Genomic DNA, 21,411 nt, shown 5'->3' with positions numbered 1-21,411 from the left:
GCTTTGTCCAGTAGAAGTCAATGGAAACTATTCATTTTATGGAAGAAAATAAAGTGGCTAGGGTTGAGGACATATTTGGGATGGGGGCAAATCTGTCTTCTATCTCTGGTAATAGAATTGTCAGTTTGGAATGAGGCGATTGCTTTTCTTTCTTCCCCTGAAGCCAATGACTACTATAAGAAGTTATTTTTGGAAAATATTCACATACCGCTTTCATCGTAAGGCAGTGTGTGCAAGATCAAGATTTAAAACAATGTGAAATAATCTAAACGCATTAGGTCAAAGCCGTCAAAATTCAGTGGCAGCAAAAAAAGGCACCTTTTCACTTTAAAACAAGCCATGGGGAATGCACACCTTGTTTTAAATAATGATTGCACTCCCGGAAGCCCCGGGGGTGGGGGGAGCGGAGTTGAGCAAGAATTTGTATTAAACACACACACACACCCTGCGTACCTTGTCTTAAAGTGAAAAGGCAGGTTTCTTGCCATCCCTTTAGTTTGGTGGTGATGACTTTGGGAGGAGCCATAGCTCAGTGGAAGAGCACATGCTTTGCATGCAGAAGGTCCCAGGTTCAATCCCTGGCACCTCCAAGTAGGACTAGGGAAAAACCCCTTTCCGAAGCCCTGGGGAGACATTGCCAGTTATTGTTGCCAATACGTGGCTAGATGGTCTGACTAAGTAACAAGCCACTATGGCTTGTTTAAGCATCGGTAATAGTGCAAATGAGGTCTATATGTACGAAGTGCTTTAGTACTCAAACAAGCATTTTGGATGAAGATGGGTATGAATTTCAGAAACACTTTATCTGTCATCAAACTCTGAGAGGATTTCTTGTAATGAAATGGTTATTAGCACTGGAAAAAACTCACGTAAGAAAAAATATATAACCACAAAGCACTTATTTTTATATCAGCTATCCCTGATGAAATTGTGTTCTGCTTTTTAATGAAGAGTGATCATCGGCTGCCTTCAGTAAAAATGCTTAAATTTTTTTTCCAGCTTCTGTAATCTTTTGATAAGTAGCAGTTTTTTTGTGGGGTGAGATGCATAATTTATGCTTAATTCACATAGCTTATCAACCAAGTTCAACGTTTATTGTTCCAGCCAAAGGCCATGACAAAAACATCAAAAGGAAATATTTATACATATATACAGTAATATAAATATTTCAAACAGTAGAAAATTATACAGATAACTTAGAATTTGCCATAACTAAACTCAGCTTTCACTCAGCAGTCTGAATCTCCATGGCAGTTTACGGCAATTTTGTCTAGTTCTCTCTTCCTAATCTTTTTTGCTGTCAGAGCAAACAAAGCCACTTTATGTGTCACATCACTCATGGTATCACTCAGAAGAAAACCGTTTCTGCAAGGGCATTCCTATATCCATGTGTTAACAAGTGTTTCAGGAATCTCTCTCTTGGGCCCCTGTACAGAGGACAAATTAACATGTAGTGAACAATGTCTTATCTACTTATCTGTAAAGGATGCATATTAGTTTTGATTATAACACATTATATAAATTTAAAACATCCCTGACAATAGTCTATGAAACAGTAATATATTAAAGTTTTTGTATTTCTTTACAGTTGTCAACTAATTCTTCTGAACCTCTCTTGCATAATCCTGCATATTTGTTCCCAACACATCAGGAGCAAGTTAGTATCTGAAACATGATTTATTTATAGATAATATTAGTAGGTCATTGTCCTGTGCAAGAAAAACCTTTACAAAAAATAATGTCAGTTCTTTTAACTTGTACATAATTGTATTGTGCACCTTTTCTAGCATTATGTCTAATTTATGTAAATCTTAAGGATTTTCTCCTTTATTTCTTAAATACATCTTTATTTTATAGGATTCTCCAATTGCTTCAAATGAGTCATCTCCTTCCTCACCAAAGCATCAAGCCGTGGTCAGTATAAATGCTTTAACATATATAACGTTCAGCATATTGAGACAAATCTAGAGGAGTAGAAGGTGTATATCTTCTGAATACTTGCAAGGTACACAAGCTTTAGTCATGGCTTCAGCTTTGGTTAAGCAAGTAACTTCTTAGCAGCACTGTTCTCCTTTACACTGACCTGGTTCACATGTAATGACAACCCATTATACAGGTTGAGTATTGGTTGTTGCTACGCATCAAATCTGCACTATGTCTTGCTCACCACAGTGTAGAATTTACAACCCAACCACAAACCATGGGTTCTTCTTCGTAGTCTCTGCATCACACCTATGGCCTCTGCGCCTGTGCGGAGTCTCGTTTGTGAAACTTCCATAGCTGAGGTGTTTTGGGTGGGAACGATACCCAGACCTATACTCTAGATCAGTGGTTCTCAACCTTCCTAATGCCGCGACCCTTTAATACAGTTCCTCATGTTGTGGTGACCCCCAACCATAAAATTATTTTCGTTCTTCTCTACACGATCCATTGTCATGGGATGGTTTGCTAATGAAAATAATACATAACAATAGCTTTAATAATACAAAAGATGATACTTGACATAGTTCAGTCAATACAGTTTTCTAAGACCATCGGAAATATGTGTTTTCCGATGGTCTTAGGCGACCCCTGTGAAAGGGTCATTCGACCCCCAAAGGGGTCCCGACCCACAGGTTGAGAACCGCTGCTCTAGATTGTCGTTTTGTGTGAACCAGGCCACTGTGTGCATGTAGGCTGGTGGAAGACTGAGGAAGCAGTTCAGCCATTGGTAGATGCTGGTTCTCTCAGGATTCAATATTCCCCAATTAAGCAACAAGTGATCCTGTATTAGTGTGGATTTGTCCCTAATATACTTAGTAAATGTAACACTACCCATATTGTAGTCAATAGGAATCTACTTTCTATCTTATGATCCATGCAGACAACACAAATTACAAGCAATGTGTGTCAGATACTTTGAAATTTGTGTTATGCAGAACAAGTACTTAAGAGTTTTGCTTCTTATGGCTCAGTCTTTCAAACTGTCCTTCCAAATTAGTGTTATAGATGAAGTAATGTTAATCAGTTCTTTGCAAAGTGATAAAGCACCTCATGTGATTAGAATTTGGCTACTAGAATTGTTACCTCTAATGACTTCTCTGTAAAAATGTACGTGAAAACTTCAATATTTCCTTAATATGAGGAAAATAACATTAGTGGCAAGTCTTAATGGATTTCTTACTTTTAAAAAAACCCAGTTTCAGTACCTACATTGTTTAGCGTGCAATACTTAATTATGGGAGGAATAACACTAGGTGTGGATAGCTGGATTGCAGTAGATCTAGAAATTTTAGATTGCAAACACTGCTTCATATGAATAAATTATGTTTCCCAAGACATGAGTGAAGAGTCATTATCAATTTTAGAACATGCACTATGATTTTTCAGATTTTAGCTTTGAAATCTAGCCTAATTGTTAGAATCTGATTAAGGAATATTTTTAGGATGAGTTTGTATGTAGTAGCCATTGGAATGTTCACCAATGTAAGAAGTGCCTTCAGGTAACCAGGCACAGAAGTTCTATAAAAAAAATGGTTTTATCTTTTTGGGTACAAATGATGAATATAAGTAAGTGTAGAAAGATGGGTTAATAAAAACACTGTGATCTAGTAACTTTATGAACTTGTTTAGAATGCTGGTTGAATTCAGTCACAGATCAATCCTAAATAGGCTGGATTGAGGAGTTTTATTTATTTATGTTATTTATATTTATTTATTACATTTATATACTGTCCCATAGCCGAAGCTCTCTGGGTGGTTTACAGAAGTTATAAACAGTAAACATTAAAAACAAATATACAAAAATTTAAAACCATTGAAAGCATAAAAACAATATCCATTTAAAACAACTATTCTGGGGTCAGCATTGTCGCAGGTGATCTGCTACTTCCAAATTGGTAGCTCTTGTTGAGCATCTTAGGAGGTGGTATATGTGTGTGTGTTTTAATTTTAGTTTCTGGTGGAGTTTCATGTTTTTAAAAATGATCTTCCATTGAAACTAAAGGAAGGAAAATTTCCTATGCCACCTCAAGGCAGCTATAGATAGGAGGTGTCTTGAGGAGAGTGAGGGGCTTTGGGTCTACTGGATTGAAGGCTGCCCCAAAACACACCATTCTGGGGCTTACTGCTGGTGGTAATCCTATACTTCCAGAGCTTTTTGCAAGCGTACTGGAGGCATCCAGGAGCACAGACTGCCCCTTCAACAGAGATCCTTTCTGCTGGCGGAGGGGCACTTTCACCCCATCATAACCTCCTTCAATCAGCTTTTGCCAAGGGTTCAAATTTCTCTGTCCTGCTGCAATCCTGTGTTTATGTTGGACTTGAACTCAGTGGGACTTGAGTAGGCATGCCACTAATCTTTTCTTGAAAGTGTTTGTAGAGGAGGAGAGATTATTTCCTATTGTAACTGATTCTTTTCATTCTCTTCACCAGGACCAAGAGAAGTATGGATTATTAAATGTAACAAAAATTACAGAAAATGGGAAAAAAGTTCGGCAAGTATCACCATGAATTTATTTATTAATTTATTACATTTTTAAATCACCCAATAGCCTAAACTCTAGATCAGTGGTCTTCGACTGGTCCAGACCTGAGATGCACATCAGACTTCCAATATGCAACATTGGACCCACTTTCACAGTTTTCCCCATGCCAAACATGGCAGCAACAGCTTTGTTGTGATTTTGAAACCAACTTTTGGGATGCAACTCACCAGTTGAAGAGCACTACTCTGGATCATAAGAACATAAGAAGAGCCATGCTGGATCAAATCAAGGGTCCATCCAGTCCAGTACTCTGTTCACACAGTGGCCAACCAGCTGTTGATTTGGGAACTACAAGCTGGACATGGTGCAACAGCACCCTTCCACCCATGTTCCCCAACAACTAGTGTATACAGGCTTACTGCCTCTGATACTGGAGGTTGTACTTAGTCATCAGGACTAGTAGCCATTGATAGCCTTCTCCAGCAATTTATCCAACCCCCTTTTAAAGCCATCCAAATTGGTGGCCATCACTACATTTTGTGGTAGTAAATTCCAGAGGTTAACTATGCCCTGTGTAAAGAAGTCCTTCCTTTTATCTGTCCTAAATCTCCACACCAGTCAGCTTCATGGAACGACCCCCGGGGTTTTAGTATTATGGGAGAGGGAGAAAAATCTCTCCCTATCCACATTCTCCATACCATGGATGATTTTGTACATCTCTATCATGTCTCCCCTCAGCTTCCTTTTTTCCAAGCTGAACAACCCCAGCTGTTGTCACCTTCCCTCATAGGGGAAATGCTCCAGTCCCTTAGTTGCCCTTCTCTGTACTTTTTCCAGTTCTACGATATCTTTTTTTCAGGTGTGGTGACCAAAACTGTACACAATATTCTAAGAGTGGTCATCTTTTATTTTATTTGTATTGTTTTAAAAAATAATGATGTTACAAATCATGAAAATCATTGACTTTGGAATGCTGTGTACAGTTCTGATCACCACACCTAAAAAAAACTCTTATTGGGGGGGGAGGGGAAGTGCAGAGAAGGGCAACTAAAATGATCAATGGGGTGGAGCAACTCCTTTACGAGGAAAAGTTTGTTTAGTTTAGAAAAAGGGTAAGTAAGGGGAGGCAGGTTAGAGCTGTACAGAATTATGCATGATGTTGAGAAAGTGGATAGGGAGATGTTTTCCTAATGCTAGAATCCAGAACCAGCCCATGAAGCTGATTGGTGGAAGATTTAGAAAAGCTAAAGCATAGTTCATAGTTAAACTATGGAATTCACTTCCAGAAGATGAAGTAATGCCAACAATCTGGCTTTAAAGGGAGATGGGCAAACCACTGGAGGAGAAGGCTATCAATGGCTATTAGTCCTGATGTCTTTATGCTTCCTCCAGTATCAGAGGCAGTATGCCCATGTACACCAGTTGCTGGGGAACATGGCTGGGAGGGTGCTGTTGCAATCATGTCCTGCTTGTGGGTTTCCCATGGGCAGCTGCTGGTTGCCTGCTGTGTGAACAGAATGCTGCACTAGATAGACTCTTGGTCTAATCCATCATGGCCTGTATTACGATTTCAATGGAATTTATAGAGTTGATCAGCATTTTCAAGACTACAGTCTGGCTTATACCAAGCAATGTGGTTAGGAGGACAGTTCTACGTTTCTGCCTACTCCCAGTACTAGTTTAATTTTCATTGCAATTCTTTGGAAATGAGATGTCTGTGCTATTCATATCACTGTTCTTACAGTGGTATTGATAGAATACCTGTCAATGTTGAAAAGCAAAGATATTACCTTTACAACTGAGCATTTTAACGTGTGAGAGAGAATAAATAGTATATGTCTACGTGTTCTGTAAGTAGGAACTACTGTGATGTATGTTTATAATTTAGCATTGTTTTTATGTAACTTTCACGTGCCTATAGATTGAGCAAATCAAATTGGCACTTTATCACTGTAGATCTCAGCACTTGATAAATGTACTTGACTGTGTGCAAATATCTGCCTCTTTTATAGAAAGAATTGGATGTCATCATGGGCTGTATTGCAGGGTTACTCATTATTGTTCACCAAGACTCAAGGAAGTGGGACTAGTTGGGTAAGTCATTGAAGATTATAATATTTTCCAAAGAATCCATTTCATTATGCTTAACAATGCCTTTTCTCTCCTTCCTCTATTCCACTACTCATAAAACTAGTAAGTGACTCTTCAAGATGGGAGAACTCAAAATAGGGCTTAGTGAGCATTTTTAAGTTTATTTATTTATTTTATTTCATTTCTATAAGTTGTCAGAAGTGTCCAAGCTTCTCAAAGACAGTTAAGAGAAAACAAAAATAGACAGTCCACTGAAGGCTGTGAGTTCCTCTACATTCCATTGAAGCATCAGGGCCACAGTAGAGGCAGTGATGCAAGGTTTTTCCTGGTGGTGCAGGAATTTGAAGAGGGGGTGTGCCTAGTTCCTAAGACTTCCTGCACTCTTGTCACTAGCTCTGGTAGCATAAAGTTTCCTTTTTACAGGTACAAGTAGGTGGAGCTATCCAGCTCTGCTTCATTTGTCTTCTGCAAGATACTCTGTTAGTTCTACCCTGCTAAAATTTATATTAGATTCACACCAGTGCTTTACTAACTGACTTTTGCATAGGTTTGCAATCAAAATGAACTCCATATGTAATAACTTTCAGACAGAAAAATATATATGATTGGTTCTTCACTCTCTAAGCAGGATCTGGAAGATAATAGATTTTAATTACCAATTGTATTTAATTAACTTCCCTTCCCCCCTTTGCATTTAGTCAACTCTTTGGTGGACCATGGCATTTCCACTTATCAGCTCCAAATTGTTTGCTCACTCTCATGTCACCCAAACTGGGCATAGGTGAACAAACTGCAGCTAAACACAGATCATATTGAACTTGGAATATTAGCACAGTAATTGATTAGAGTTAGGTGTCCCTTGATCACTGAAGCTTGCAATATATTTAATTTGAGCTTCCTTGAAGTGTTAAATGGAAAGCAGGGTAGAATTTTTGAAATAAGTAAACGTTTTTATAATCTTGAGGGTTTGATTTTCTGTGTACCATATGTGAACATGCCACAACACTTTAGAGCTGTGGAGGACTGTTTTGAGAAGGAAACAACTGCGACCAAATTAACTGCCCAGATGTGTTGTGCACATCTCTCTTCTCTTGTTTCTCCCATTCCGTCCTCTTTGAGGAAGGAAAACTTTTGACAATTGGTCACTCTCTAGCAACAATTTCATGGCACGCCAACACATCCTGCATTTCCAGGAAGGCGTGGAGATCATGCAGCAAACACAAGAGGATGAACAAAGGAGATGACAAGATAAAGAAAATAATATGTTTAAACCATAAATCTGAAACCATGCTACCAAGATGTGTCTTTGAAGTAGCGATAGTATGCTGCAGACCATATTTTGGGGTGATTATGCAGCCTTATCATGATCACATAGGCAGAATGCTTGTAAAATACCTCAGCCCTCTAAGAAAATAATTCCTTAGAGAGCTCCGGCTATTGGGCGGTATAGAAATGTAATAAATAAAATAAGTCATCGGTGTTTTTCCTCCCTCCCAGAAGTTTGGGGTCAACCAGTCTAAGCCGGAGTTCACAGTGGATCTCAGAGGTGGATTTATTGAATGGGCTTCAAAGGAGAAATCCAGTAAGAAGAACGTGATTGAGGTGACTTTTCCACATTCTGCTAGACTTTATTTTGGGGGCTAACTTGACTACAGAAAGGGAAAACTGCCGAGTCAGGCTCTGAAAAATGTTTACAATAAAACTTCAGAAATCTTACAATTGTTGGCTTGCCTTAGTGTTTTGTCTTATTGATGTAAAATGCTGGAAACCATCGTGGCAAAAAGCAAGTCTTGATAATTTTAGAATAGATGGCATGTAATATAATTAGTATCGTAATGGGGTTTACATGTGTTAGTATAATCCTAATGGGGTTTATTAAATATGTACTTTAATTCTAATGCCCAGATTTCTTTTATTTTAAAGCTGAAAACACGACAAGGGACAGAACTATTAATCCAATCGGATAATGATATTTCTATTACTGAATGGTTTAAAGTTCTCGGTTATGCTATCAGTAATCAGGTATGTACTTTAACTTCTCCCCACCCCTTCCTGCCTCATGCTTGAAAATGTGTGCTGGCTCTGTGACAACTATTTCAGCCTGAAACAATCAATTAAAGCAATAGCAAACCAGAATATAGAACTGACTCAGCCTTTGCTCTTGAAAGTTCATGCAGAATAAAGGCTGAGGCAATTTTTGATACTGGTACCAGAGGAGAAGGGTGCATACATTTTGATACAATCTCCCTTTGTAATATGGTTCACAATTCTGGATTAAGACCAATACATATCTAAAATATATTCTTCAGCTAGCAAACCCACACTCAGGAATTGGAATAAATACTTAAATAAATGTTCTGCTTTTAAATTGATTGCACTGTACTTTGTTTTTTTTATAAGCCAGGGTAATTGAATGGTAGAGGGGAAAGAGCTGGGTGGATGTTTGGAGCACTAAGCTTGCTATTAGCTCTATGGGAAGGGACAAGGGGCTGTGCAGAAGCCCTGTCAAAGCTCTTGTCAGCTGTGAGATGGGGCCAGGCTACCCACTACGTATATGCAAAGACTTGTAATAATAGCCTGATGGCTATTTGGAGAGCATGATGTTAGGGAGTGGGAAAGTGTTGGAAGGTATTATACTTAACCTTTTTTCTGACCTCTATTTCTTCTCTCAAAATTACATTACAGTTTTTCTTGAAGTGGCTTCTCATGCCCCAAAAGGGGCTACTGGGCTGCTATTTCATATGTAACATGTAGTTTGGACATTAAGCCCTATTTTAGATCATTCTAAAGGCATGGTCTCATCTTTGGTGCTCTGCAGCGGGCTTCTCAGCTACGTGATGGCACTTCATGTTTATTGGTTAAGCACTGTCTCAGTGGGAAAAAGGGAAGTGACCTCTACCACATTACACATACCATATTGGCATGGTAGTACTAATTGCTTCTGTTTGGTATACTTATAGGCTCTTCAGTTGTGCTTGGTCTTGTTTCAGTCACTGGCAAAAAAGACCTTTCCAGAACTTTTCTAAGGGACATGTTTTGCACTTTAGGATCTGAACTGCTTTATTTCTGGAAAACCCTGCATGTGGTTCATCATAAAATGAAATTCTGATTAGTTGGAGATACTGTTAAAAATCCCTTGAGAGAAACTTCCGTATGATTCTTTTCTATTTTTGTCCTAAGTGCTCCTGAATTTCAGGGCTTGTATACATTGTTTTCAGATTTGAGGATGAAATAAGATAGGGTAGAAAGGCTTACTTCTGATTTATATCTTTCTAAATAAAAGTCTAGCTACTATTTTCATAAGACTTGCATATAGTAAATATATACTGGACTGTGACACTGAGCTATTTTACAGATAAAAGGAAAGGTAGTATTTTTGTAATCCTAGAAGGGGGGGACAAGAATGGGGAGTCATGTTTAATGTTAATATTAATTATTTACTGTAGCTTTAATAAATGGATTTTACGAAACTGGCAATATGCTGGAAACACTGTCCCAGGCCTCAGGTTGCAAGTACATAGTCTCACTGGGACACTGCCAGTGGCTTTTGGAATTGATACCTGGCACGAGAAACTAGCCAATACAGATTACATCTAGCTGAATGATTCAGCTAAATACCTGACATTAACAGAGAGAATAGAGCTTTCAAAGACTGGCAGGCCATGGTGTTAGATTGACTTAACTGCCGAACTCTGGCTTTCTGCCTGAAAAGACTTTTGTCAACAGGTATTTCCAGTCCAGCATAAGATTGCGAAACCTTCCAGATCCATTTCTATTGACTGTAGAGACTGTCAAACATGCACCATCAGTGTATACCTTATATAGAGCCTCACATCATACCAGTATGTTTCCCTACACCCCTGAACTTGGTTTGATACAGCTTTTTCTGGGCATGTTACCTGTGTAACTCTTTTTAAAGGTGCACGGAAACTGACCCCATATTTGTGGCTCCCTCCTTTCGCCCGTTGTTGTTGTTGTTGTTGTTGTTGTTGTTGTTGTTGTTGTTGTGCTTTCACATTTTCAGTAATGGTGGAAAACCTAGCATCAAAGATATGAACTTACCACGCATTTTTTTTAGAAACCTTCACTGAAAATAGAGACAAGTTCCTGAACCCAGATTTCTGTCACACAACCATAGGTTTACTGCTGAACACAGAATTCTGTGAAATTTGTTTATTGTGGGGGAAGGAGAGGGCTTGAGTAAGAAAATTAGCATGGTTTGTGCTTATTCCTCCCAGGAACTCAAGAGAGTCTTTCTATATATGTCCTCATGGCCAAATTTTGCAAATATTGGTTCCCTATATAGAGTAGGAAGCAACAGCAAGGGCATTAATTGTACCATTATTGTATCCTAAATAGAGAGATTGGTTTTGTCGCAGAACAATATCTGGAAATTTATTCCAGTCAACTGTGGTATAGTGAGAACAACCTAACTTATGTGATGGGTCTAAAACATTCCTGTGAGCTCCTCTGAGGAAGGACAGAATAGAACTTCAAGAAAAGGAATATTAAAGTACATACAGGAGAAAGGATTGGGGGTCTTGTGGAATAGATGGCACTATTAAGTACAACCATGTTGACAAGGTCACTTTAGCTGATACAGTATTATAGCCATAGAACAGGAATATTGAGCCAAAAGCGTGAGTCCCAAGACCCCGATGCAATGAATTCACTAGATAGTCTTAGGCAAGCCATGCTGCCTCAGCTCCCTTCTTGATCTGCAATATAGGGATGATATCCCACAGGATTGTCGTAGGGATTACTAATGCAAGGTTATTGTAAGGAGTACTGAGATAGTGGGTCGTATTCCATGTTCGTGCTATGTAGGGTAGACCCATTGAAATAAATGAAACTTAAGTTAGTCATGGCTAACTTAGGTCCCACTCATTTCAGTGAGTCTGCTCTATCCAGTGTATGTGAAGGACTTTGAATACTAAGTGCTAGATAAAGGCTACGCATTCTACCCATTGATACACTGACATGATCAAGCACTTCCACATACGTCCTCATATTTTGTACAGCACCAAGTACATGCTATATATATTTATATATGGTGATATAGATATAGATAGATAGATAGATAGATGTGTGTGTGTGTGTGTGTGTGTGTGTGTGTGTGTGTGTGTGTATATATATATATATATATATATATATATATATATATATATAAATAAATAATAATAATACCAACACCCAAGTACATGCTATATATATTTATATATGGTGATATATATTAATAATACCAACACCCATGTAGCCATGGATCACAAAATGGGATGAGGAAGGGGAAAGGGAGGAGAGGGTAGTACACTAAATAACATTTGCAGGGTAGTACAGATGTAGTCAATGTAAGATTTATCTGTACTATAGTCTGGCAGACTTGTTTGGTGTACAATGACAACTAGCTTGCACCAGAGGAAGTTCTGCTTGCAGCAGGTGTTCACAGGCACCGTATGGATCAGGTGGCAATTGAAAGTTAATGTTTAATTGTCAAAAATGAAAACCATTTCAAGATCATGGTATTTCAGTTTCATTAAATTATATGGTAGCAGCTTGAAATCATACTTAAGATGTTCTTTGAAGAATGTTACTATTTAAAAATAAAGTGTATTAATTAGGGGAGCTGTTAAACTTCATAAGAAGAAGACTAATTGAATCTTTTTCTAACTCTCAATAGACTATAGAGTCTGATGAAGCGTTAGATGATGAAGTGCCAGATTCTCCTGGGGTAGAAAAACAGGACAAAGAAAAGGACCATAAAGACTCCAAAAAACTTCGCTGTAAGTTGCAGTTCCAAAGTAAAACATCTATGCTTTTTGCGCATTTTGGTTTTTCACAACCATGAGGAATTATATGTAAGTATAGCATTTTGTGCCTGGAAAACCTTACCTGATAATTGGGTGATATCACCCATATCAGCTCCAGCTCTTATGATGAAATTCAGTTGTTAACACTTGAGGATGTGGTGTTGCAATCTGTCTAATCAACCCTTGTCCATCTAGGCTTCTTCCAGCTAGTGAGCAGAAGCTAAAAACCCAGTTATTTGTGGTTATGATACATATCTGAAAGGGGGTAAGATGCCTTCAAGTTTGAGGGAGACAGCAATGAGGGTTTTTTTCTTCAGAAACCTCTTAATCTTCAAGATTTAAGGAGTTATAGACCAGTGTCAGATGTCCCATTTGTAACCAGATTAGTCAAGCAGGCAGTGGCCAGGCAGCTCCAAGTGATCATGGATAAAGCTGATTAGCTAGACTCTTTTTAGTCCATCTTCAGACCAGGATTCAGAACTTAGATTGCTTTGGCTGCCTGGTTGACAGTTATTGTGAGGGGATTGAAAAAGGAAATATGGCTCTGTTGCTCCCAGGCTTCTTAGTGGTTTTGCTGTTATTGATCCCAGAGTCCTTTTGGATCAGATTATTAGGTTAAGGGCACTGTTTTTCACAGTGATTTTGTTCCTGGTTTAAAGATTTACCTATAGTATATTAGTCAATTGGCATAGTGACAGAACGAAGCTTCCAGCTGGGTAAGTGGGGAGATGGAACAGTCAGTTCTGTCATGTTTCCTTCTGGATGAATGTAGCTGCAGCTATACCTTTTTGAGTATTTGCATTCCATGCATATACAAATAACTCTTCATGGAAAAATAGCTTCTGTGCAGTTCAGTTAGTCACCTTTGCTGTGCTGTGTGAACCTTATACATGTATTAACAGATTGTATAAAGGGTAGTATTGCAGCTCTGCTGTTAGTCTTTGTGTTGGAGTTCAGCATCTTCCCACAAACATTAGGAAATGGTCTAGATGGATGTCTGTACAGTTGACAGCCTGAAGCAGAGCTTATTCAAATTAAATATATGGCCCAATTTCATCTTTAGCACTGGCTGTGTTTGATAAATTAGGACAAAATATTTAGCTTAAAATGTTTGTTTAATATGAAGTACATTTGGTTTTTTTCCAGCAATAAAGCTATCTAGCAGCATTGATTGTTCAGAACAGAAGAAGACCAAAACAAAACTGAAGAAATTTTTGACCCGCAGGCCCACATTACAAGCAGTCCGGGAAAAGGGCTACATCAAGGGTAATTTTTGTCATTGGGTTGTTTTTGTTTTTGTAATATCTCTTGGCTATCAGTCTATTAATACTGATTTCATAGGTCTGAGTAGGATAACTATTTCCTCAGGAAATGGCAGAGAGGTGGTGGCCCTTAGCATGATATTTCTAAATCCTGGGTAGGTGCACACTGAAGATCTGTGTTGTAAATAGATACAGAGAAAATTTTCATGATAAAAAATAAAGCTTGTACTCTTTAAAGCTAAGATGTTCTTTGTGATCTCTACATCCATCCCAAAGGAAAACATAACCAGGACCCCTTCAAGTACAAACATGAAAGGAAAGTGTCTTCCTGTGGTGGATAATTCAGTAGAAGCATGTTTCCATCTTTGTTTTGTAGAGTGATTTTGAGCTTAAATATACTTTGGTATTAAATAACTATTTTGATTCTTTCATATTGAATAGTCCTCTTCCTGAGTAGAGGTGACATGCTGTTAGTGAGATTGTGCCTTCCTGCCCTGTTCACCTGGCATGGCCGTCTAGCCATGTGGCTTGGGTTGCTTGCATAGTCCCTGTACAAACATTCTGTGATGCCTGTTGTCCAACAGGAAAGAACAAGATTTAGACTTTCTAGAGTCCTAGGTCCTGGGAAAATTGAAAACAGGGCTAAAGAGGACATTGTGTGGCTCTATGCTGTGTCTGGTTAGGAACAGACACCAATGTAATGATACACAAACATCCACCATGACCTAACTCTGCAGGCATAGTTATTCTACCATCACAAAATGGAAGGAACAGGAACCCTCTGAAAACAACCATATTGATTTATAGATCAATTTCTCTTGTTAGGAGACCATCAAGCCTAGTGTTTGACCTACAACTATTTATTTATTTATTTATTTATTACATTTCTATACCGCCCAATAGCCGGAGCTCTCTGGGCGGTTCACAAAAATTAAAACCATTCAAAGTCTAAAACAACAGTATAAAACCATAATATAAAATACTATAAGCTACCCATATGTTCAGAGTCCTGGTCAGTGTCCTAATGTTGGATGTTTTCATCAACAACATAATTTTGTCATGAATTCAGCATTTCTCGTCTTTGCATCAGAGGAAGATAACTCTTGGCTTGATTGAAAGTGAAATAGTAGTTGCTGAAACAGACCTGAATATCCCTTTTTGTCTTTGGACAAGACCAAAAGAGGATATCATCTTGGTAGGGAAAGGGTTGCCTCTTGCAGGCCAAGGGCTAGCATAAGCTTTACAAAACCTCTCTCAGGGCTGAAAAAAAGTAATGAAAAACCTTAGGTTTTGGAGACATTAGTGGAAACAGATGCCATAGAGATCTGAATTTTGACATCACTACTGACAGTCCAGGACAAAAAGTCTGCTATCATTAATTTCTGTAATCAAGCCTTGTCAAGCTTAAAAGGGTTGAGTGTTAATGTTCTTAAGGGTTATGAATTGATCACTGCGCACCTCTGGGGCACCTTGACTTGGAACACAAAACCTGGGAAAGCAAAAGTGGAGTTTCTAACATGCTTGTTTTAATAATAAAATGAATGAAATGCTATTGATAGTTCAGATTTTCCTTGATACAAGCATATGAAATGTGCGTTGGAAAAATGTGTTATCAGTTTTGAAGCCCTTCTAATAATTGTACTTCTCTATCCCTGAACATTTACAGTGGGTAACTCTTCCAGAAATGGATTCTATGGGAATGCTACAGTCATTTAATTGTTCTACAATTTGTGACTTAGGGATAAAATGTCAAGTGGGAAATTATTAATAAATCACGGAAGATACTTGAAGAATTTGCTGGTTCTGACTTTGAATATAATATAATGTTAGGAGCTGAGAAATCTTAAGAAAAGCAGAGTGTGATTTTCATTAACTTAGTGAACATTTCCATTAGTTCTCATTTTATATCATTCTGAAAAGTTCAACTCAGTTGCTTATAAATTATATTTCCTTTTCTCTTTCTTCAGATCAAGTATTTGGTTGCAATCTAAGCAGTTTGTGTCAACGAGAAAACAGCACTGTGCCAAAATTTGTGAAGCTCTGTATTGAGCACGTTGAAGAACATGGTAGGAGGAAGATACTTCTTGCTTTGTAATTCTATGTTGTTGTTTTTTAAAAAGTACACAAGTCTTAGTAAAATTTCACATGGTAGGGTATGTGAATACTATGTCCAAGACACACATTTGGGCAGGGATAGGCAACCTTTTTAGCAGTTTGAGAAACACTGCAGAGGAAAACATTGGCCTGCAAAAGCCTGCCTTATTTCCTAAGAAAGTCTCAGAGCCCCACATGTGGCCCTGAGGCTTCATGGGAAAATAAGATGGAAGCAGGTAGAACTCTCACTTTGCTTTGAAGCAGTCGCAGTAACAAACTTTGTTATTAAAAAAACAACAAAGTGGGAGGTGGGCGTCAAGAAAGGTGTCTGAAGATGTGGTGCCAGTGGGTGCCATGTTGCCTTCCCCTGCATTTGGGCATAATAATTCATTTTGTATGATCTATAAAAAACCAACCAGTTGGGCTCAGCTCAGGTTCCTCCTCAACTGCTGGAAAGTTCTTGTCTAGAAACTTTAGAAAACTATGTCTTTCCATTTTCCATTTCTTCTCCTTTCTGTTGGGTGAGCAAATGTGTGAGAGAACTTCTTTTCCTGTTATCCCAAATTCAAATAGCATATGTTCACTCAACATGGCCTGAATGAGGAGGTGTATTATTATTATTTTTATTATTATTATTATTATTATTATTATTATTATTATTATTATTATTATTATTATTATATTTATTTGTATTCTGCCTTTTGCCCAATACTGGGCCTCAAGGCGGTATTACAAAGTTTAAAACATACATTTTAAAACATAGGAAAAGAAATTTAAAAAGAAAGAGAAAAAAAGGTTAAAATACATAACACCCCCAAAGGAGCCTGCCTCTTAAGTTCCCAGTCCCAAAAAGATGTTGCAGCTGGGGGTGAAATGGTTCTGTGCTGGGAGCCTGAGTCTTTAGAAAACTATGTCTTTCCATTTTCCATTTCTTCTCCTTTCTGTTGGGTGAGCAAATGTGTGAGAGAACTTCTTTTCCTGTTATCCCAAATTCAAATAGTATATGTTCACTCAACATGGCCTGAATGAGGAGGTGTATTATTATTATTATTATTATTATTATTATTATTATTATTATTATTATTATTATTATTCCGCCTTTTGCCCAATACTGGGCCTCAAGGCGGTATTACAAAGTTTAAAACATACATTTTAAAACATAGGAAAAGAAATTTAAAAAGAAAGAGAAAAAAAGGTTAAAATACATAACACCCCCAAAGGAGCCTGCCTCTTAAGCTCCCAGTCTCAAAAAGATGTTGCAGCTGGGGGTGAGATGGTTCTGTGCTGGGAGCCTGAGTCTTTAGAAAACTATGTCTTTCCATTTTCCATTTCTTCTCCTTTCTGTTGGGTGAGCAAATGTGTGAGAGAACTTCTTTTCCTGTTATCCCAAATTCAAATAGCATATGTTCACTCAACATGGCCTGAATGAGGAGACGTGTTTCAAATGCAAATGGTACTACCTTCATAAATTCTAGCCTTAACAGCTGGTGGCAACAGGAGACCATGAGTTCTAGCCTTAACAGCTGGTGGCAACAGGAGACCATGAGAAAAAATAATGGGCAGCACCCTGGCAGTCATCCTCCATATTTCCATGGTCTTGCTGAATGAAGCGGGCTCTCAAATAGATTTGAGCTATCCTACAGGGTTAACTAAGTCCTAGCTTGTATTACGCATAAGTTTGTATTTCTTCTTGAAGTTTTCGATTGTGCGTCTCCTTTTAAATATTAGAGAATTTCATCTATGGTGTCAGTCCTAATAAGCTGTAGGAAAATCACTTACTGAACACACATTTAATTTGTTCTAGGATTGGATGTTGATGGATTGTACAGAGTTAGTGGCAATCTTGCAGTAATACAGAAGCTAAGATTTGCAGTTAACCATGGTAAGTTTCTGCACGTAACAGTTACTAATCGCAAAAGGTTCACATATGTAGTTGATTTATAAGTGCTTAACAAAACAGATCCTAACAAATTATATTTTGATTATGAAATAGATGGACTATATTCTGTTGGGTCTTAGCGAAACTGAATCACATCTCATATGTTTTTAATCTTTAGCTTGAATATTTTTTCAGAATATCTTTGCCTATACCTGGATGTTGCATTCAAGAGTATAAACTGTGGCTATGGAAGTTCATTATGATGTAATGGCTGTGTCTGTATCTAAGCTAATAGTTATGTTTCTATCTCTTTCAGATGAAAAACTGGACCTGAATGATAGCAAATGGGAAGATATCCATGTCATTACAGGAGCTCTGAAAATGTTTTTTAGAGAATTGCCAGAACCACTATTCACTTATAGTCATTTCAATGACTTTGTCAATGCGATCAGTAAGTCTTTACTAAAGAAACCTTTCACTCTAAGATAGTTTTGTATAGCAAATTCAGGGCAGTAGTTGTGTTGGAGGGTGTACACAAGTAAGAGACTGAGCTACAAATCAGGAAGGCCGCAGTTTAAACCTCACCTTGGCCATGAACTAATTAGCTCGCCTTAAGTAAACCCTAGTCTGTCAATCGCAGCACCTTCCACCCATCTGCAATACTGGAATAAAAGTGACACACCTTTCAGGAACATATGTGAGATGCTTTCAGCACTCTTAAAAGTGCTATATAAATAGTAAGCATTGTTACTATTATTGGAAAGGAAATGACAGAAAACCTTGTGGCACTTTAAAGTCTAACACATTTATTGTGAAATGAGTCATGGTCAGATACATTCATGGCTCACCTGCATGAAGTGCTCACTTAAGTGGGTAGGTGTATATGTACCCTGAATGTTGGCAAATGAAAAAAAAAACCTTTTTTCTTCACGAAGTAAGGCCAAAGATCAAGCAACTCAAGAGATTGCAGAAGGTGTGTTCATAGTATTATGCAGAGCATAAATCCAGCCAAATGAATATGGAATCCAAACAATGTGGGTTTGACCCACTCCTGACTAACAGTCACCTTTAATGGAATAGGTATAGCAAGATGAATAGTCTAAATGAACACTAAAGAGATACAGTTATTTTCTGAGATGAGCTGGCAATTCCCAGGATTCACTGAAAACAAGTTCTATGGCATCAAAATTGCTAATGGATTCTAATATGGCAGCTTAATTTAACATCTGCTACAGAAAGTCCTGAGAGATTGAAATGGTTTCTGACACCATTCTTTATGTTTTAATTGCATCCACTTATTCTCTTGCTTAGAAACTGGCCTCTGTAAAAAGGAAGCAGGCCACTGTTGGCATGTACTACAAATCTCGTTTTTTTTTTTTAAAAAAAAAGTATATAATTTTTATCTTCAGCCTCTTTCTTTTCTGTTTCTAAGGCCATAATTACCTATCTCCTTTTTCATGCATCTGGTAAAGTGTACTATTGCTCATGATAACTCATGCCTCAATAAACTGGTTAGTCTTTAAGATTCTACAGAACTTTTAGAAGTTAGTGTTGCAACAGTCCAACGCACAATCACTCAATAATCTTATTGTTGAGTAGCAGTGTCAGTTTTGACCAGTAGGTGGTAGTGCATATTTGCTAATGTCACATTCTACCATAAACAGTGAAAAGCAATGTGCATAGAAGTTGTCTTTTTCCTTCCCTGTCCAGAACAAGAGCCTAGACAACGTGTTCATGCTGTGAAAGAGTTGATTAAACAGTTGCCAAAGCCAAATCACGATACCATGCAGGTACTCTTCAGACACCTCAAGAGGTAAGTAGTACAGGGAAAACAAATGTGACTTACTCAATATTTCATATGAACAAATGAAGAAAAACAATTTTCTGTTTTCCTCCAAAGCCCACCTTACACATCCAGTCCCAGCCCCTCATATCTACCTTCTAGAAAAATGAGCACAAACATTTTTTTAAGCTCAGGGTGGTGTAAATTTGTGATTTCAGGAGGGTGATGGGGAGGAGCCAGCATTATTAAGCAACTTCGCTGTCCTTGAAATGACTTGATTTGCACTGAAGGGGAGGAGCTGATGTGTGGGAAAGCTGTCTTTTAATGTTATGCTCTGGGAATGCTCCAGGTGAGACAACACAGAAGAGGGTGGCCAGCCATTGCTTGGCTGGAGTTGTGCATATATGAGCACATCAGCGCCTCTGGTGTAGAATATTTATGTAAAGCTAGACATGAGGGAAGTTCTTTTGATGACTCTGATCCTGTTCATGATGTGAACTTGCTTTGAAGTGCATTTTCTTTCTTTCTTAGAATTGTAGAAAATGGAGAGAAGAACCGAATGACCTATCAAAGCATAGCCATAGTTTTTGGTCCAACCCTCTTAAAACCGGAGAAAGAGACTTGTAACATAGCAGTGCACACTGTGTATCAGAACCAGATTGTAGAGTTAATCCTACTGGAATTGAACTCCATCTTTGGACGCTGAATTTCTCCGATGAAATTGACCCTAGTAGGAGAAGAACTTGGCTCTGACAGAAACTGCATCTCTTTTTTACATGATGAATTTGTGGACCAAGCAGCAACCTGATGTTTTTGCACTTTTGTGGGAGAGGGAAGAGTGTGATTTAAAAAAAAAAAAAAGCTGATTTTTTGTGTGTGGAAGCTATTAAAACTTTGAAATTCTTTACACTTAATGTTATGAATATTTTAAGATTCATACATTTTAGTAACACTTAAACTGCAGGTCTATTATAGATGTACACACTGGATTCCATGGTGAGAGCAGCTAAGCGTAAATCTCAGTCTGGATAATCTGGAATAGCATTTTAAAATTGGTTTTTAATATTAGGTTTGCCACTTGCTTTGGGGAAGTTTAACCCTATCAACTGACTTGGAAAACCTCCACGGGCATTTAGTGAATTATTACATGATATGCTTACATGTTAAACCTGTAAGAAAAGTTCTGTATCTTGTCCACAAGGTTTCTACATTCATTTGACAGACTTCAGCAGATGGTAACAGTGGCCAGTGTATATTCCTCACACGAGGTTTGCTTTTATGTTGTTGTTTTGATTTTGTTGCACAGACTCTTGCTGGCTCTCTTGATTGCACACTAGTATTATTTCAAACGCAGAACTGGTACACATATCCAAGGCTATACCATGGTCTGTCATGAACCAGACCTTTCAACTAATAAAGTTGTTTTGTTTTTCAGGTTATGTTTTGGGCTATACTTTGTTTGCAATTAAATCATATTTAAACAATCCTAACTTTGAAGGTTAATTTTAACATTGTTCTGAATTCTTGGTATGTATCTGTGGTAGTGAACTTGGATGTAAATACAGACTGAAGCCCTAACTTTTTTAAAAAATATATCTATATACACTGTTGTATAGTCTCAGAGTACTTTCTAGCCCTACATTTCTAATCATGTGTATCATATTGTGATGCCTCAAATGGTTTCTTGGTTTCCACAGAGAAATGGGCAACTTGGAAAGAAAAAACCCTCTGTGCACTTTTAAATGCTAATTACAGCTGCATGCAAATAACTGTAATGCAAATGGTACTGGAAAATACTGAGTGTGCTTGCTTACATGGTTAATGCACTACAAGCAGAGCCTCTGATGTTATTTAATATGTACAGGAGCTACATTAGATAAATGTAATACAAATTCTAACATCTATAAATAGCAACGCCTACTTTTGAATAGATAGATGTATGGATATAATGAAAAAGCTAAATTTCAGGATTCCTTTTCACATTAATAATGTAGATTGATTTGTAAAATAAGTTTCGGAAGATTTTTGT

General features: G+C 37.8%; 1 protein-coding gene across 8 annotated transcripts in view; it reads left to right on the top strand.

Annotated features, from left to right (window-relative positions):
• ARHGAP12 (Rho GTPase activating protein 12) overlaps positions 1 to 21,108 on the top strand; it is a 75,450-nt gene extending 54,342 nt beyond the window's left edge. For 4 of the 8 annotated variants that reach the window (XM_063125347.1, XM_063125328.1, XM_063125310.1 and 1 more), the window contains 13 exons: positions 1,589 to 1,657; positions 1,858 to 1,914; positions 4,414 to 4,475; positions 6,479 to 6,560; positions 8,055 to 8,159; positions 8,481 to 8,579; positions 12,235 to 12,337; positions 13,511 to 13,630; positions 15,594 to 15,692; positions 17,525 to 17,602; positions 17,916 to 18,050; positions 19,310 to 19,412; positions 19,914 to 21,108. In XM_063125347.1, coding sequence (XP_062981417.1) covers positions 1,589 to 1,657; positions 1,858 to 1,914; positions 4,414 to 4,475; positions 6,479 to 6,560; positions 8,055 to 8,159; positions 8,481 to 8,579; positions 12,235 to 12,337; positions 13,511 to 13,630; positions 15,594 to 15,692; positions 17,525 to 17,602; positions 17,916 to 18,050; positions 19,310 to 19,412; positions 19,914 to 20,088 — 1,287 coding nt within the window. In that variant the 3' untranslated portion in view covers positions 20,089 to 21,108. Of the gene's footprint in view, positions 1 to 1,588; positions 1,658 to 1,857; positions 1,915 to 4,413; positions 4,480 to 6,478; positions 6,561 to 8,054; positions 8,160 to 8,480; positions 8,580 to 12,234; positions 12,338 to 13,510; positions 13,631 to 15,593; positions 15,693 to 17,524; positions 17,603 to 17,915; positions 18,051 to 19,309; positions 19,413 to 19,913 lie in introns of all 8 variants that reach the window. The other 4 variants (XM_063125357.1, XM_063125319.1, XM_063125364.1 and 1 more) reach the window with 2 other exon arrangements.
• Positions 21,109 to 21,411: the final 303 nt, after the last annotated feature.

Source organism: Elgaria multicarinata, chromosome 1 (assembly GCF_023053635.1).
Source record: "Elgaria multicarinata webbii isolate HBS135686 ecotype San Diego chromosome 1, rElgMul1.1.pri, whole genome shotgun sequence".
In the NCBI taxonomy this organism is placed as follows: Eukaryota; Metazoa; Chordata; class Lepidosauria; order Squamata; family Anguidae; genus Elgaria; species Elgaria multicarinata.
The sequence above is the reverse complement of the archived record's forward strand: the minus strand, read 5'-3'. Positions and strand labels throughout refer to the sequence as shown.